Source organism: Heloderma suspectum, chromosome 2 (assembly GCF_057233095.1).
Source record: "Heloderma suspectum isolate Gila_16-S chromosome 2, 16-S_ref, whole genome shotgun sequence".
Classification (NCBI taxonomy): Eukaryota; Metazoa; Chordata; class Lepidosauria; order Squamata; family Helodermatidae; genus Heloderma; species Heloderma suspectum.
In genome coordinates this window covers 376,604,986-376,620,523 of record NC_139459.1, presented here as the reverse complement: position 1 = coordinate 376,620,523, position 15,538 = coordinate 376,604,986, and the positions used below count along the sequence as shown (strand labels likewise).

Sequence of the window (15,538 nt, the reverse complement as noted above, 5' to 3'; positions counted from 1 at the left end):
CCGCCGTTGCGTGCCCCGCGGGGACGTCGGCCGGGCGAGGCTTCCCTGCGAGGAGGCGGGCCGGCTCGTGCGGGGCCGGGGAGCGAGGTGAGGCGGCTGGCGGGAGGCGGCGCGGCCTTGCTCTGCGGGGGGAGGGTGGCGCCCCCGCAGCCCCCGTCCCGGAGCCATGCGGGGCGGTGGGCGGGACGTGCCGGCCATCGCCGAGGGGCCCGAAGGGCTGCGCGGGCGCTGCTGCAGAGGCCGCTCCGGCCCCGTGGCGGGCGGGGGGGCCGCGCGGATAGGCCGGCTCGGCGGGGCGTGCGGGGGCGGGGCGCCTGCGGGGGCGCCCCGCGCAGCCCCCGACCCGGCTGCCCCCCGACCCGGCTGCCCCGCTGCGGGATGCTCTCGGGCGAGGAGTAACGGAGCCCTTCCTTCGCCAGCGGCGCCTGCTACTGCCTGCTTGTCCCCGAGGGACGGATCTCGCAGGCCCCGGGCGGACGACCAGCGGGGCGGCCCGTGCCAGGCCCGCAGGACGGGGCTCTCCTTTGCAGGGGCTGGGATGGCCCGGCGGGTGCCGCTCTCCAGGCGGGCCCTTCCCTTGGCCCGGCTGAGGCGCGGCTGTGAGGGAAAGCGCGCCGGCTTCTCTTCCGCTGCGGCGTGGCCCGCCTGGTATCTCAGCCCCAGCTGGGCAACCGGCAGATACCGGGTGGGCGATTCCAGGCCCGTCCCGCTCCCTCCCCACCGATGGCTTTCCTGTGTGGACATGTCTTCCCTGATAGTGGGAAGTGGGATGGAGCACAGCGAGAATGTTATTTGGCATTTCTGAATATGTCTTTTAGTCACAAGTGCTCATGTTTTTGTTCTCCCACAAAGAAGGGCCTCTGCTGTCCAAATCTGAGGGCCTCTGCTGTCCAAATCTGACCGCATCTCTTGGTGTGAAGAAAAGGTGGAAAAGCTGCTCCTCCAAGAGACATCAACAGGTGGGTCCTTCTATATATCGCCAGACTGTGCCTTCCCTAGGAATCACAGGACTCTCTCGGAGAGCTGGTGGGTTTTCTTGTCCTACGTCCTACCAAACGGACTGGAGTTTTGAGGCTTTTAGTTCTGCAAATATCTCTAGTTATCCACTGCATTCCTTACAGCACCACCCTCCTCAGATCATTGGGCTTTCTCAGCCATGTTTACTCAGACTGGCAGCAGTTCTCAAATATTGCAGGCAGTGGTGTCAGGCAGAGCAGTATCCCTCTGCCTGACAGCATATTCCTTGGACCAGCTAGTCAAGTGACAGGAAGCTGGGTGCCAGATTTGGTAGGAAGAGGAGGATGCAATGGGATGGGTGCATGGCAGAACCATGAAAGAGAGTGCAAGAAGCACTCCAGACGGAGAGTCCTGGCTCAGGGCTCAGTACTTCACATCGTAAAAGCCTCTTTGTGAACTCTTGGCTTGCGCAGATCAGGGCCTTATAAAATTGAGGGCTGCCCCTCTTCCTTGTTTAGACATTTCTTCTTGGGAGGATTTGGGCAAGCACTCCTGGATTTCAATGCGTGGATGCTGCAGCAGCCTCACAACATTTCATTTATTTATTTATTACATTTCCTCAACTCCCAATAGCTGAAGCTGTCTGGGTGGTTCACAAAAATTAATACCACAAGTACAGCATAAAATCAATATAAAATACAAAAGCTTAAAACTACAGTAGAAAAGTACAACCAGAATAAAACCTAGCAGTGATGCAGAGTTTTAAAAGACTGCAACAAATTTTAAAAGATTACAGCTAAAAGACTAGAATGCTAAAATTCCTGGGAGAATAAAAAAGTCTTCACCTGGTGCCGAAAAGAGCACAGCATAGGCGCCTGGTGAACTTCTCTGGGGAGCGCATTCCACAGCCAGGGTGCCATGGCTTAAAAGGCTCCCTTCCTGGTAGCCACCTGCCTCACTTCCTTTGGCAGGGGCTCCTGAAGAAGGACCCTGGATATGATCTTAGGGTTCAGGCAGGTACGTATGGGAGGAGATGATCCTTCAGATAAGCTGGCCCCAAGCTGCTGAGGTTATTAAATGTTAATACCAGCACTTTGAATCAGGTCTGGAAAGGGACCAGCAGCTAGCGCAGCTGGAAAAGTACTGGCATGATATGATCACATTGGCCAGTCCCTGTTAACAATCTCGCCCTCTTTTGGACGAGCTGAATTTTCTGGACCATTTTCAAAAGCAGCCCCACATGTATCGCATATCAGCCTAAGCTGATAAAAGGTACTCTGTGCCACTGAGCCCAGCTGTGCCTCAAGTGACAGTTCTTTGTCCAAGAGCACCGCCAAACAACGAACCTGATCCTTTAGGGGGCGCGCAAACCATCCAAAACAGGTTGAACATCACCTAGCCGGGAAGACCAACCAGCCACTAACAGTATCTCCATCTTGTCTGGATTGAGTCTCAGTTTATTGGCTCTCATCCAGTGTATTACCATGCCCAGACACTGATTCAGAACAGGTCACAAAGAAGAGAAACGGGTTCTCAGGATGCCAAAATCTATTAACATATTTATTAACAAAAATAAATATTTTTGCGTCTGTTGAACCTGCTTTTCTTCTTTGTGGCCTTCTTCGGATGCTCACCTCCCTCCGCTTTTACTGATTAAAGACAGCCACTGCCTCACCTGGATTTGATGAAGAAGAGAGGTAGAGCTGGGTGTCGTCCGCATATTGATGGCACCTCAGCCCACACCTCCAGACAGCCTCCCCTGGCAGTTTCATGATGATGTTGAACAGCATTGGGGGATAAAAAAGAGCCCTGTGGAATCCCCCAGCACCCTTCCTTCTGGAATCGGCCATCCAGGTAGGAGTGGAACCACCACAGCGCAGTCTCTCCAACTCCCAGCCCAGACCACATATCCAGAAGGATACCATGGTCGAAGGTACCAAAAGCCTCTGAGAAACCTAAGAGAATCAACAGGGTCGCACTCCCCCGTTCCTCTCCCAGCAAAAGTCATCCCACAGGGTGACCAAGGCAGTTTCCATTCCAAAGCCAGCCGGGCTTGAAGCCTGACTGAAATGGATCTAGATAATCCGTTTCATTCAAGAGTGCCTGGACTTGTCCTGCACCCACCTGCTCAAGCACCTTGCCCAGGAAGGGGATGTTGGCCACCTGTGCCTCAAGTTATATCCTCCAAGTCCAGGTCAAGCTTTTTCAGGAGTGGCCTTTTTACCGCCTCTTTTAAAGAGGCCGGCACCACTCCCTCTCTCAAGGGGAAATTTACAACTTCCTGGACCCAGCCAGACATCTCCTCCTTGTTCGATGCAATAAGCCATGAAGGGCAAGGGTTAAGCACACAGGTGGTTGACCGGACTTGAGTAAGCAGCTTGTCCGCATGCTCAGGCTTCAATAACTGAAACTCATCCAATAAAACTGGACCAGATGGTGCTCTGGAGACATCTGCTAATGGAACTGCATTAATCGTGCTGACCAGTTTGAACGTCTTCAAAGTGTCATGCAAACTCATCACAGCCTGCCACCGAGGGTTCCACAGTCTCTCTCCCTGGCCCAGAATGTAACAGGCCGCAAACCACTTGGAAAAGCTCCACTGGACGACACTGAGAAGATGCAATGGTGGTGGAAAAGAAACCTCTCTTTGCCACCCTCAGCGCCACAGAGTAGGCTCGATCCTGTGTTTGGTCAGACTCCGAGTTTTCCTCTGCCTGCATACCAGCTGTCTCTCCTCTGGCTTCATTGCCCTGAGCTCGGGTATATACCAAGGAGCTGGTTGGGCTCTGCTCAAAGGTGCAAAGGTGGAGGGCACTTCGACGCAATCGTATCGACTGCCCGAGTCATCTCTGCATTCCACAGAGCGGCCTGGGCTTCAGCAGGAGCACCAGCCATACCAGCAGGAAAATCCTCCAGAGCCCTGTGGAATCCCTCCGAATCCATTAGCCTCTGAGGGCAGACCATTTTAATAGTTCCCCACGCTTGCATAGGGGAAAGGCCGCTGAGAGTCAACCCCCAATAGCAAGTGATCTGACCAGGACCAGAGGAGAGAAGTTAATTCCCCCACTTTCTGATCACCATCCTCCCTCCCAATCGCGCAAACCAGATCAAGAGCGTGTCCTTTTGCATGTGCTGGGCTGATGACAAGTTGGGACAGCCCCATGGTTGTCATGGGGGGCTTGAAGTCCTGAGCCGCCCTGGATATAGTGGTTTTGGCATGGAAGAGGAGTTCCCCAGAGCCATCATCCTTGGCGTCCTCAACACCAAATCCGAGACACCCTCCATCAGCTCAGGCAGGGAGTCTCATGGGTAGTAGGGTGGGCGGTACACCAGCAGCATCCCTAATCCGTTCCAGCTACCCAATGCAAGGTGCAGACACTCAAGATCCACACTCGAGTGAACAGGAAGCCTAGAGAGGGAGGTCATACTCCTAGAGACCACAGCAACCCTCAAGTCGGTGTTGGTGCTGCACCGAGTACCCAGGAGGGCACAGCTGGGAGGGAGTAACACCTCCCAGTTCCCGCACCCAGATCTCAGTAATGCATGTCAGGTCGGCCCCTCATCCACAATCAAATCATGGGTGAGAGAGATTTTGTTTTGCACCAACTTGGCATTCAGCAGCAGCACTAGGCCCCTGGTAAGGCCGCCAGGAACCATCTGGTTGGGGGAAGAACCAGAAGAGGGGCTGGCCATAAGGGGTCTAGCCCCCCTTCTCTTCAGCTGGACGGTTCATCCCCCAACGCCATGCCTCCCCCTGCCCGTGACTACAGTTCTGGGGCCTCACCCTCTCCCCCCTAACTCAATCTATTCCCCAGGCACATATTAAAAACAAAATAAAGGACGATATAAAAGAAAGGGCAACGAGTGAAGATCAACGTTTGCTCTTTTGTTCTTGTGCTTTGAAGCTTCTGCCCTCTCTGGGTCTGGCATGCGCTCGTCTGAGCATCTGTAAGGACGACGCTAAGAACGCACTTAGCGCGACACCGAGGCATGCGCAGAGGTGCGGTCTGTGGCAGCCCCCACCCTTTAATACCCGGGGAGGAGGGGAGCGGCTGGTCAGCTGGCGCTGGTAATATCACCAGCTCGCACTTGGAGACGCGCAGAGGAGCACATGCCAGACCCACCCAGCCGCCTTGCCCAGATACCTGCAACCAGCCAGCAGCAGCAGCAGCAGAGGGCAGCAGCTTCGAGGACTGAGGACCGAGGAGCAAAGGGGGATCTTCACTTGCTCCCTCTCAGCTGCTGGTCGCTCTTTTATATTGCTGCGCTCCTGCACCCCACTCCTGACGGGGGAGAGCTTGCAGGGGCTTCAGCACCAACCCGGACTTCAGTGTCCTAGAAGGAGGGCACTGGAGACTTGTGGGGTTTCTCTTATAAAAGGCGTGTTTACCCTGCGCTCAGGATGAAGGCCCTCAGCATCACAGCTCCAAGCGATCCCTGCTCCCTCTCAGCTGCCCAGCGATGTTCTTCTCCAGGACAAAAGCCAATCTTTCCTTTTGCCTTTGATCCACTCTTCCCCCAGATTCACTCCCTCCTACCCCCTCAGGCCTTGTCGGACAAAGGCTACCAATTCAATGTAACCTTTGGGTAACCTGCCCAAAAGACAGCCTTGGGGGAAACCTGCAGTCTCTTGTGCTCAGCAGCACTGGATTGTAAGGGATCCTAGAGGTGATTTAGACTGACCCCAACCACATAACCATATTACACTGGTCAGCTGGTGATGGTAAACAGGTGGGAGAAGCCTCTGGAAAGCAGTCCCCCCCCACCGTTGAATTGAAATAAAGTGACCTTGGAAAGTATTTTGATTTACTCTGCAGTGGAGAGAACAACTCCTGCCTTTGTACCCCTTGAACTCAGCTACACTGAAGTAGAGGCTGCCTTTTTGCATGGCCCCTTGGATGTTAATTTTTGTGCCTGCTTTTTTCAAGGGGGGAGGACAATGTATAACTTTTTAAATGAACTCTGCTAGGGTTTCAGCCTTCCCAGTTTCCTTTAAATTTTCTTTGGAGTCCTTGCTCCTCATTTTACTATAGGTTTAGGGAACTGAGGTGTTCCCTTCTAAGGGTGGGAACATCAAGAGGATTCCCTGGTTTACAAGTCTTTTTCATTGAACTTTGTAAAGGTTTGAGGCTTACAGAGCCAAGGAAAAGAAAACGGTCTGGCCTAGTGGCCTGGGATTTTTGTTGGGAGGGGGTATCCCTGAGAAGAGTAGTTTCATTTCCCCAGTTAAGTTTCATATTCATTTCTGTGATTGGTTTCTTTTTACTGAGTTGGGTGTCCTTTCTCCAGGTTTGAAACAGTATTTTCAGTTTGAGGGAAGGAGGGGATATAAAGGGAGAGGGAAGCCAGACAGAAGAAGACCAGAGAGTCAGAGAGACCAGAGCCTGAAGAAGCAGCCTAGAGCAGTCTAAATGCAGCTAGGATATGTCTACAGCCTAAACCCCACATTATTGGGAAGGGGAAGTTTAATAAAAGGAAGGTGGGACCATTCAGGAGGCAAGAGATCCTTAAGGAGTTGTCCAGGGGGTCCAGGTCATAAGGGGAGCTCTGACACACTCATGTTCTGTTTCTCTGTTTCTTTAAGCCAGGGATGTATGGGAGAAAAGAAACAAAAGAGCTCTTCAAGTGTCCAAGGAAAGTGCTAAGTGGCCAGACGAGGAAGAGAATGTTGGGAATTGAGACTGGGTGAACAAGCTGGGAAATGGAAGAAATGCAGAGAGGATTAAATGTCTAGATGGTGACCTCCATGCAATTATGGTACAACAAAAAACACCTGAAGAAGAGAGAGAGAAGACATCCCCTGTGTGTGGAAAAATGTCTGCTCGTGAATCAACCCTTGATGACCACTGCTCAACCCACACAGCAAAGAAACGATATAAATGCCTTGAGTGTGGAAAAGGTTTCAGGGATAATGCTGACCTTCGCGCCCATCAAAGAACGCACACAGGAGAGAAACCATTTAACTGTCTGGAATGTGGAAAAGCATTTAGACGGAGGGAGACGCTTACTGTCCATCAGAGAATCCACTCAGGGGAGAAACCATTTCAGTGCTTGGAGTGTGGACAGAAATTCCGCCAGAGTGGAGGCCTTCAAGTACATCAAAGAACTCATACCGGGGAGAAGCCATTTAAGTGTCTGGAGTGTGGAAAGAACTTCAGTCAGGGCTATCTCCTTAATTTTCATCAAAGAACTCACACAGGAGAAAAACCATATAAATGTCTCGAGTGTGGAAAGAACTTCAGTTCAGGCTCTCACCTTAAAACCCATCAAAGAATACACACAGATGAGAAACCATATAAATGTCTACAGTGTGGAAAGAGCTTCAGACAGATATCAAATCTTAATTCCCATCAAAAAAGCCACATAGAGGAGAAACCATATAAATGCCTGGAATGTGGAAAGAGCTACAACCGGAATGATCAGCTTGCTTCACATCAGAGAATTCACACAGGAGAGAAACCATTTGAATGTCCGCAGTGTGGAAAGAGTTTCAATCATGAGCGAAGCCTTACTACTCATCAGAGAATTCACAGAGAAGAGAACCCATTTAAATGCCTGGAGTGTGGAAAGAATTTCAGGGACAGTGCTGACCTTCTCAACCATCAAAGAATGCACACAGGGGAGAAACCATTTATATGTCTGGAGTGTGGAAAACCATTTAGTCGGAAGGGGGCACTTACTGTCCATCAGAGAATCCACTCAGGGGAGAAACCATTTCAGTGCTTGGAGTGCGAAAAGAGATTCTGCCAGAAGGCTGCCCTTCAAGTACATGAAAGAACTCACACAGGGGAAAAACCATTTAAATGTCTGGAGTGTGGAAAAAGTTTCAGACAGGCCTCTGCTCTTAATTTCCACAGAACAAGTCACTCAGAGGAAAAGCCATATAAATGCCTGGAGTGTGGAAAGAGCTTTGGTCAGCCCTCTCTCCTTGTTACCCACGAAAGAACACATACAGATGAGAAACCATATAAATGTCTGCAGTGTGGAAAAAGCTTCAGACATACCTCAGCTCTTAATTCCCATCAAAGAATTCACACAGGGGAGAAACCATTTAAATGCCTGGAGTGTGGAAAGGGCTTCAGCCGGAAGCGTGATCTTGCTTTGCATCAGAGAATTGACACAGGAGAGAAGCCATTTGAATGTTTGCAGTGTGGAAAGCGCTTTAGCCAGAAGAAAGCCCTTGTTTCACATCAGAGGTCTCACACAGATGATAAACCATTTAAATGTCTGGAGTGTGGAAAGAGCTTTAGGCAGAAGAATGCCCTTGTTTCTCATCAGAGAATCCACACAGGGGAGAAACCATTTAAATGCCTGGAGTGTGGAAAGAGTTTCAGGCGGAGTTCTGACCTTCTCACACATCAAAGAACACACACAGGGGAGAAGCCATTTAAATGCCTTGAGTGTGCAAAAGCATTTAGTCAGAGGGGAGCACTTACTATCCATCAAAGAATCCACTCAGGGGAGAAACCATTTAAATGCTCGGAGTGTGGAAAAACATTCTGCCAGAGGGGTGCCCTTCAATACCATCAAAAAACTCACACAGGGGGAAAGCCATTTAAATGCCTGGAGTGTGGAAAGATCTTCAGCAAGAAGGAGGCCCTTTCTTTACATCAAAGAAGGCACACAGGGGAGAAACCATTTCAGTGTTTGCAGTGTGGAAAAAGCTTCAAACATACCTCAGCTCTTAATTCCCATCTAAGAATTCACACAGGAGACAAATCATTTAAATGCCTGGAGTGTGGAAAGAGCTTCAGCCGGAAGTATGACTTTACTTCACATCAGAGAAATCACACAAGGGAGAAACTATTCGCATGCCTTCAGTTTGGAAAGAATTTCAGGCAGAAGGGTGCCCTTGATTCCCATCAAAGACGTCACAGAGGGGAGAAGCCGTATCAGTGCTTGGACTGTGGAAAGAGCTTCAGTCTGAGACAGTCACTTACATTACATCAAAGAACTCACACAGGCAAGGAACTGTATCAGTGCTTGGAGTGTGGAAAGAGCTTTGTTCTGAGATCATCGCTTACATTACATCAAAGAACTCACGCTGGAGAGAAACCATTTAAATGCTCTGAGTGTGGAAAGAGCTTCAGTCGAAGGGAATCCCTTACTTCACATCAAAAAACTCACACAGAGACCTCTTCAGAGGAGGGGGAGTGCGATCCCCTGGAACAGCCCTCTGCTACAGTAGTCCTGGGGCACCCTGAGGGGTCTGGGGGGAGCGAGGCCTCGTCTGAGGTTCCCAGCAACCCATTCAACCTCGTCACGAGCCCAGCCCTGGTTCCAAACTCCCCTCCCACCTCCCATGGCTCTGCAGAGCCCCGATGGCAGTGTATCAGGTGGGATACGCAGAGCCATGATGGGAGGGCCCACCTGACTCCCAGAATACCCTTTTGTCCTGGGTATAGTCATGATGAAGGGCCTACTCGGGAACAAGGGTCCATTTGTGTGGAGGAAGGCCCAGATGTGATGACCAATGTGGCGGACTCAGCTGCACCTGCCGAACCAGGGTCGGCCAGAACATTTGCTCTCAATATTCCCCAGACCTTTCCTTGGTTAACAGCTCCCCTAGAGCAATTTGACTCTATTTATGGGCTCGAGACAGGAGAAACTGTTTAAGTGTTTGGAGAATAATGGGAGCTTGAAGCAGAGCACACATCTTATTTCACACAGATGATTTAATTGCTGTCTATGTAAGGGAGAACCCATAGAAATGCTCCTAAGACAGTGAAGGTTGCTGTCATAAAATAGGCCTTAACAGAAATCAGAGGATGTACTTGGGGAAAGTCCAAAAAATGTTCCAGTTGTAGTAAGACCTTTTACAATAAATCAGAAGTTACACATGCGTGTGGGCGTGGGTATGTGTCAGACACACACACACAAACACAGGGACTGTGGAACATGCTTTAGTGAATAGAAATCTTCCTTTATTTGAAATAATTTGCATAGAAGAGAAATCCTTTAAAGTCATAGAATATGAGAAGTTTTGCGGGGCAGAGTGAGGGTAAATAAATGTACTCAATGCATATGAATGCCTGGTGTGTGGAAAGAACTTGCAGTGCTTATTAGCCAGACACATTGGCGATTAGAATAATAATTATCTGCCTCCACACTCATGTTTTCATTGGGTTCTGTCCAACTGCATCCTTTCCATTGACAGAAGGCTTTATGATCTGGCGGAGTTGATTTTTCCAGATTCTTCCTTCCATCTAGAGCCCCTGCTCCCACTTAGATCTGCTCTAGAGCGTTGGGTGATCCTCTTGAACAGTGTGGGAGGTGACCCAGGGGACCGTAGAAAATAGAGGAAATTTGTGGACATCACATACTCCGCTTTCCCATTACAGAAGCCTGTAATGTATCAATGGGGATACATGGAGAGGGGCCCCAGCTAGCAGAAGATCTTAATGCATGGTCAGGTTGGTGTTGTCCTGCTCTGCAACTGTCTTGGGGCTTTCAGCTGATCAGTGTGGGCTTCCAGCCAGCAGAAATCAGGTTGTAGACAGAGCGGGAGTTCAGAGCTGGAGAAACTGGTATGCCAACCCTGTGATGTTTGCAATAGAGTTGCCATAGCAACATTCCAAGGATATAGAAGCTGCTAAGGAGAAAGGCGATGATAGCCAAATAAATCAAGGAGCAGACAAGAAGCAAACCTGAGTATGGTCTGGGTCATAAATCAGGGAATCCAAGTGGAGCACAGAGAGAAACACGCAGGAGCTTGAGTCAGAGGCCCTGTTCACACATTCGAGGAGGGGTGAGTGGACAGGGGAATGATGCTGTGGGGAGAGGATTGAAAACCACTACAAGGGGCCCGCCGCAGGACCACAAACTATGGGCTGCCCCATAGTTCTCTGACCTCTCCCCGCAGTGTGAGTCCCACACCATCCTCTTGACGCCAGTGCTGCCACAAGTAATCCCAGTGGCCGCCATGGTGCGAAAACGTGCTTTTCAGCCGCTCTGTAGGAAAAAGGAAAACATGGCTGTGCAACCATAGCGAAAGTCCGTGGCGATGAGCAGACGTGGTTGCTCTTGCCATCACACTCTTATGGTCCACCTTTTTTTCTTTTGTGGAACGGCTGAAAATGCCCACAGGGATCCTGTCAGAACCACTGTGGAAGCCTGCTAACCCCACTGCAATCTCCCCCCAAATGACACGAAAAGCCACTGTGGATCACTTTTTGGAGTGAACCCCCATGGCTTAGCATGACATCTGAAGAGGGCCAGAGACAGGTTTTGTTTCCAGCAGAGAGGCCAGGGTCCTGCAAGGTTTTTCAAGCCGGTCAGCTTCAGATTCTGTCCACCACCCAGCTGCAACTAATCAGGGGCCTGCAGACGCCCTCCTCTCGAGGAGCCCTTTCTTGCAGTCTAGCGCTGCACCTAAATGGAGTCTGCTCTATACGCCTCTTCTGGGGAGTTATGAGAGGAGACTGCACCTGTTCAGATTCAGAGTTCTGCAGAGACACAAGGGAGCGGCTTGGCTGTTCACAGTCAGCCTGGCATGGTATTTCTTGGGTCTCCTCCTCCAGTTCCTGGTCTGGTAAGCTGTCTTCGTCAGGTGAGGAAGAGTCCTCCAGGGGAGGCATGATAGGTATGGGAATAGCTGCCCCTTAATGTATTTAGGACTCGATCTATTTATGGCTTTAAAATTGAGTACCAGCACATTGAACTGGGCCTGCAATGAGCAGGCAGCCATGTTGGTCATGATGTGCTTAAACTGTGCCGTGCTGCTTAAAAATCTGTCGTATTCTGCACCAGTTGAAGCTTCTGAGTTGTCAAGGGCGGTCCCACGCATAACACATTGCAGTAACACTTATGGAGGACTTTTCATAGTCATGCTGTGCTCACAGCACTGTAGGTGTATGGGGTAGGCTCTGGCCAAACCCAAGACATTTCTCTGCCTAAGCAAGTCAATCAAACCGTTGAATCTCACTTGAACGCTAGCCGCAGGATAGCATCCTCCACCCCACTTGAGGATATCAGGTTACTTTAAGGGTCGCAGGTTGACTTCCCTGATCTCCTGTCCTGTCCTGAGCCTTGTCCATGTAGCTGGAGGCTGAACGTAGAGGCAGACGGGGAAAGCGCAGCACTGCAGCTGCTGTTGCTATGCTTGCAATGATGTCATGACTGGAATCCACAGGACCTGGAATCCTGTGGACGCTCATGGCAGCAGGTTAGATTAAGAGGCTCAGGCCATGGGGCTCACACACCTCTGTCCTCCAAGTGGAACGGGTGGGGGGCTTAGGAGGAATGGGGCATGCATTTGTTCTGTGGGGAGGGGAATGGTATGTGCCTTGTGTGGGTTTTGCTCCTTCCCCTCTAAACACAAATCTTCAAACCTTAATGCTGTCTTTTTGTCACAGTCGTCTTAATATTCTGCTTCCCTCTCTCAGGGATTAGGAGGTGTTAAAGCGTATTTCACTCCCCATTTTCTCTACTGGGGGACATTTTCTCTACTGTTGTGTAATAAGAGGCTTCCCCAAGCTTGCTTCTTCCAGGTGTCTTGGGCTCCAGCTTCCATTATCCTGTTGGGGAAGGGGTTCTCTTAGGCTGGAGGCCCAGACAACCAAAGAAAATGCAAGTCTGTCACTCTTTCAAGCGGCTTTATTAAGAGTGCATGCATTCGTGGTTAGAGCTCTGAGAGAGGACTAACAACAGTTTACTTTGACTCAGTTCTTTATAGAATCATAGAATCATAGAATAGTAGGGTTGGAAGGGGCCCACAAGGCCATCGAGTCCAACCCCCTGCTCAATGCAGGAATCCAAGTCAGAGCATCCCTGACAGATGGCTGTCCAGCCTCATCTTGAAAGCCTCCAGTGTGGGAGAGCCCACCACCTCCCTAGGTCATTGGTTCCATTGTTGTATTGCTCTAACAGTCAGGAAGTTTTTCCTGATGTTCAGACGGAATCTGGCTTCCTGTAACTTGAGCCCATTATTCCATGTCCTGCACTCTGGGATGATCAAGAAGAGATCCTGGCCTTCTTCTCAAGTACTTTCAAGTACTTGAAGAGTGCTATCATATCTCCCCTCAGGCTTCTCTTCTCAAGGCTAAACATGCCCAGTTCTTTCAGTCTCTCTTCATAGGGCTTTGTTTCCAGTCCTCCGATCATCTTTGTTGCCCTCCTCTGAACCCTCTCCAGTTTGTCTGCATCCTTCTTAAAGTGTGGTGCCCAGAACTGGACACAGTACTCCAGATGAGGCCTATGCAGCATCAACAATTTGATGTATTGTTTAAGTTGCATCAACAATTTTCAACACCTATATGGTTACATGTAAGCACAACTATAATTATGTTGTCTAAACAACAGCTAAGGTGAAGAAGTGACATAGTTTTCACAGGATGTTTGCTGTGACATCTGGTCCCTTATCTAGTTTTACTTCCTTACAAGCCAGCCTTTTCTTATCTTGAGCTATACATACACAAATTCCTGGGAAGAGTTTCTCTTATTTTTCAGTCATTTTACTTAAAGGATTTTTAACTCTTCTTCTACAATCCCCAGCCAGCAGGGCCAATGGGAGTTGCAGTCCAACACATCTGGAGGGAGGGAGGTGTAATATCTGGAGCATGGGAACGCTGTAAGTCCTTCCATAGCAGCAGTGATCTGAGCCAGTTTCCCTGAGCCAGCAATTGTCCACAGGAACCCAGAGGGGGCATACTTGAGACATGCAATGCAGAAACTCCCCTAGTGATTGCTTGAACACATTGCAGTAGGGGTGTTGAACGTCTCTCAGCCCATGGTATGAATCTAGTTCTGCAGAATCTCTTGGGGCAGATTCCATTGGTGGGCAGGGCAAAAGGAGCTGGCCAACTACCAATGTATTTTAGTTTCAAGCTCTTCCTGGCAGTAACTAGGCCTTAGGGGAGGCACCAAACCATGGCTGGTACTAGAGGTAGTATGTAGCCATGATGAATAGTAGCCATCGATAGCCTTTCCCTCCATGAATTTGCCCCTTATTCTCCATACATTTGCCCCAGCAGGAGAAATAGGGTGGCCGGTTCCAGAAGGTGGTGCACAGGGACTATTGCCCTGTGCCTTGGCAGCTATGCAGTGGGGTTCCAGAGGGCTTTATTTCCTCTCCCATGCTGTTTAATGTGTACAGGAAGCCACTGAGAGGGGGGATCTGGAGATGTGGGCTGAGGTCTCATCAATACGCTGTTGATGCCCACTTCTATCGCTGCTTTTCATCAAATTCCGGTGAGGCGGTGGGTGATCTCATTCAGTGCCTGGGCTCTGTAATGGACTGGATGAGGGCCCATAGGCTGAGATTCAGTCCAGCCAAAATGGAGGTGCTATTTGTGGGTGGTTTGTACGCCCTCCAAGGTGATGTTCAACCTCTTCTGGAGGGGGCTGCACTCTCCCTAAAGGATCAAGTTTGTCGTTTGAGGGTGCTTTTTGATCCAGCAGTGTCATTGGAGACACAGGTGGCCTCAGTGGCATGGAGCACTTTTTCTCAGCTCAGGCTGATTCACCAACTATGACTCAATCTGAACAGAGAAAGTCTAGCTACAGTTATCTATACCCTGGTAACTTCTCATCTGGATTACTGCAATGTGTAATACATGGGGCTGTCTTTGAAAACGGTCCAGAAACCTCAGCTGGTCCAAAACAGGGCAGCAAGATCATTAACAGGGACTGGTCAATATGATCATGTGACACCAGTGCTCTGTGATCTGCACTGGCTTCCAGGTTCATAGCTCCACAGGCCAAATTCAAATTGCTGATACTTTTAAAGCCCTAAATGGCTTGTGGCCAGGTGACATGAAGGATTGTCTCCTTCCAAATATACCTGCCCAGACCCTAAGATTGTCTTCAGAGGCCTTCTTCTGGGGGTCTCTACCAAATGAAGTGAGGTGCATGGCTACTACAGAGAGGGCCTTTTTGGTGGTGGTGTCCTGCTTCTGGAATGCTCTACATGGAGAGGCTTGCCTGGTGCCAACACTGGTCTTTTCAGCACCAGGAGAAAACCTCACCACCACCACCCAGTGTATATAGATCTTCAGTTTGTTTTTAAAAGTGGGATCTTATGTTTTTAGATCTTTCCCTAATGCTCTTTTTCACTTTCGTGTTATTCTGTTTTAAATGTTCAACCGTTTTATGTTACGTTTGATCACGTTGAATTTAAGGGTTTTAAAATTTTGTGAACTGCCCAGAGAGTTTTGGCCATTGAGTGTTATGGAATAGTAATAAATAATTAGTTTCCTCAGAGTTCTCGTTATTGGGCAGCATCTTTTCGGATGGGTGTTCAGCTGGATTTTCTTAAACTGGAAGTGGCTCCTCTTGACTTGCTTGTATAAGCAGCATTCCTGGGTGTGTGTCTCAAAATACTTGAAAGCAAGGAGACTCAGCCACTCAACTGATTTGCAAGTCTGCAAGCAGTCCTAGTGTTCCATAAAGCAGAGGTGTTCTGATAGATAAATTCCTGGAGGAGAAGGCTATCAGTGGCTACTAGTCCTGATGGCTATATACTACCTTCAGTATCAGGGGCAGTATGCCTATGTACACCAGTTGCTGGGGAACATGGGTGGGAGGGTGCTGTTGCGCTCATGCCCTGCTTGTGGGTTCCTGGTTGACAGCTGGTTGGCCACTG

At 49.8% G+C, this 15,538-nt stretch overlaps 1 protein-coding gene across 1 annotated transcript in view; it reads left to right on the top strand.

Annotated features, from left to right (window-relative positions):
* LOC146356256 (uncharacterized) overlaps positions 1 to 9,795 on the top strand; it is a 44,611-nt gene extending 34,816 nt beyond the window's left edge. Inside the window, exon 3 of the mRNA XM_084831868.1 lies at positions 6,954 to 9,795. Within this exon, the coding sequence (XP_084687994.1) occupies positions 6,954 to 9,573 (2,620 nt within the window). The 3' untranslated portion in view covers positions 9,574 to 9,795. The remainder of the gene's footprint in view (positions 1 to 6,953) is intronic.
* Positions 9,796 to 15,538: the final 5,743 nt, after the last annotated feature.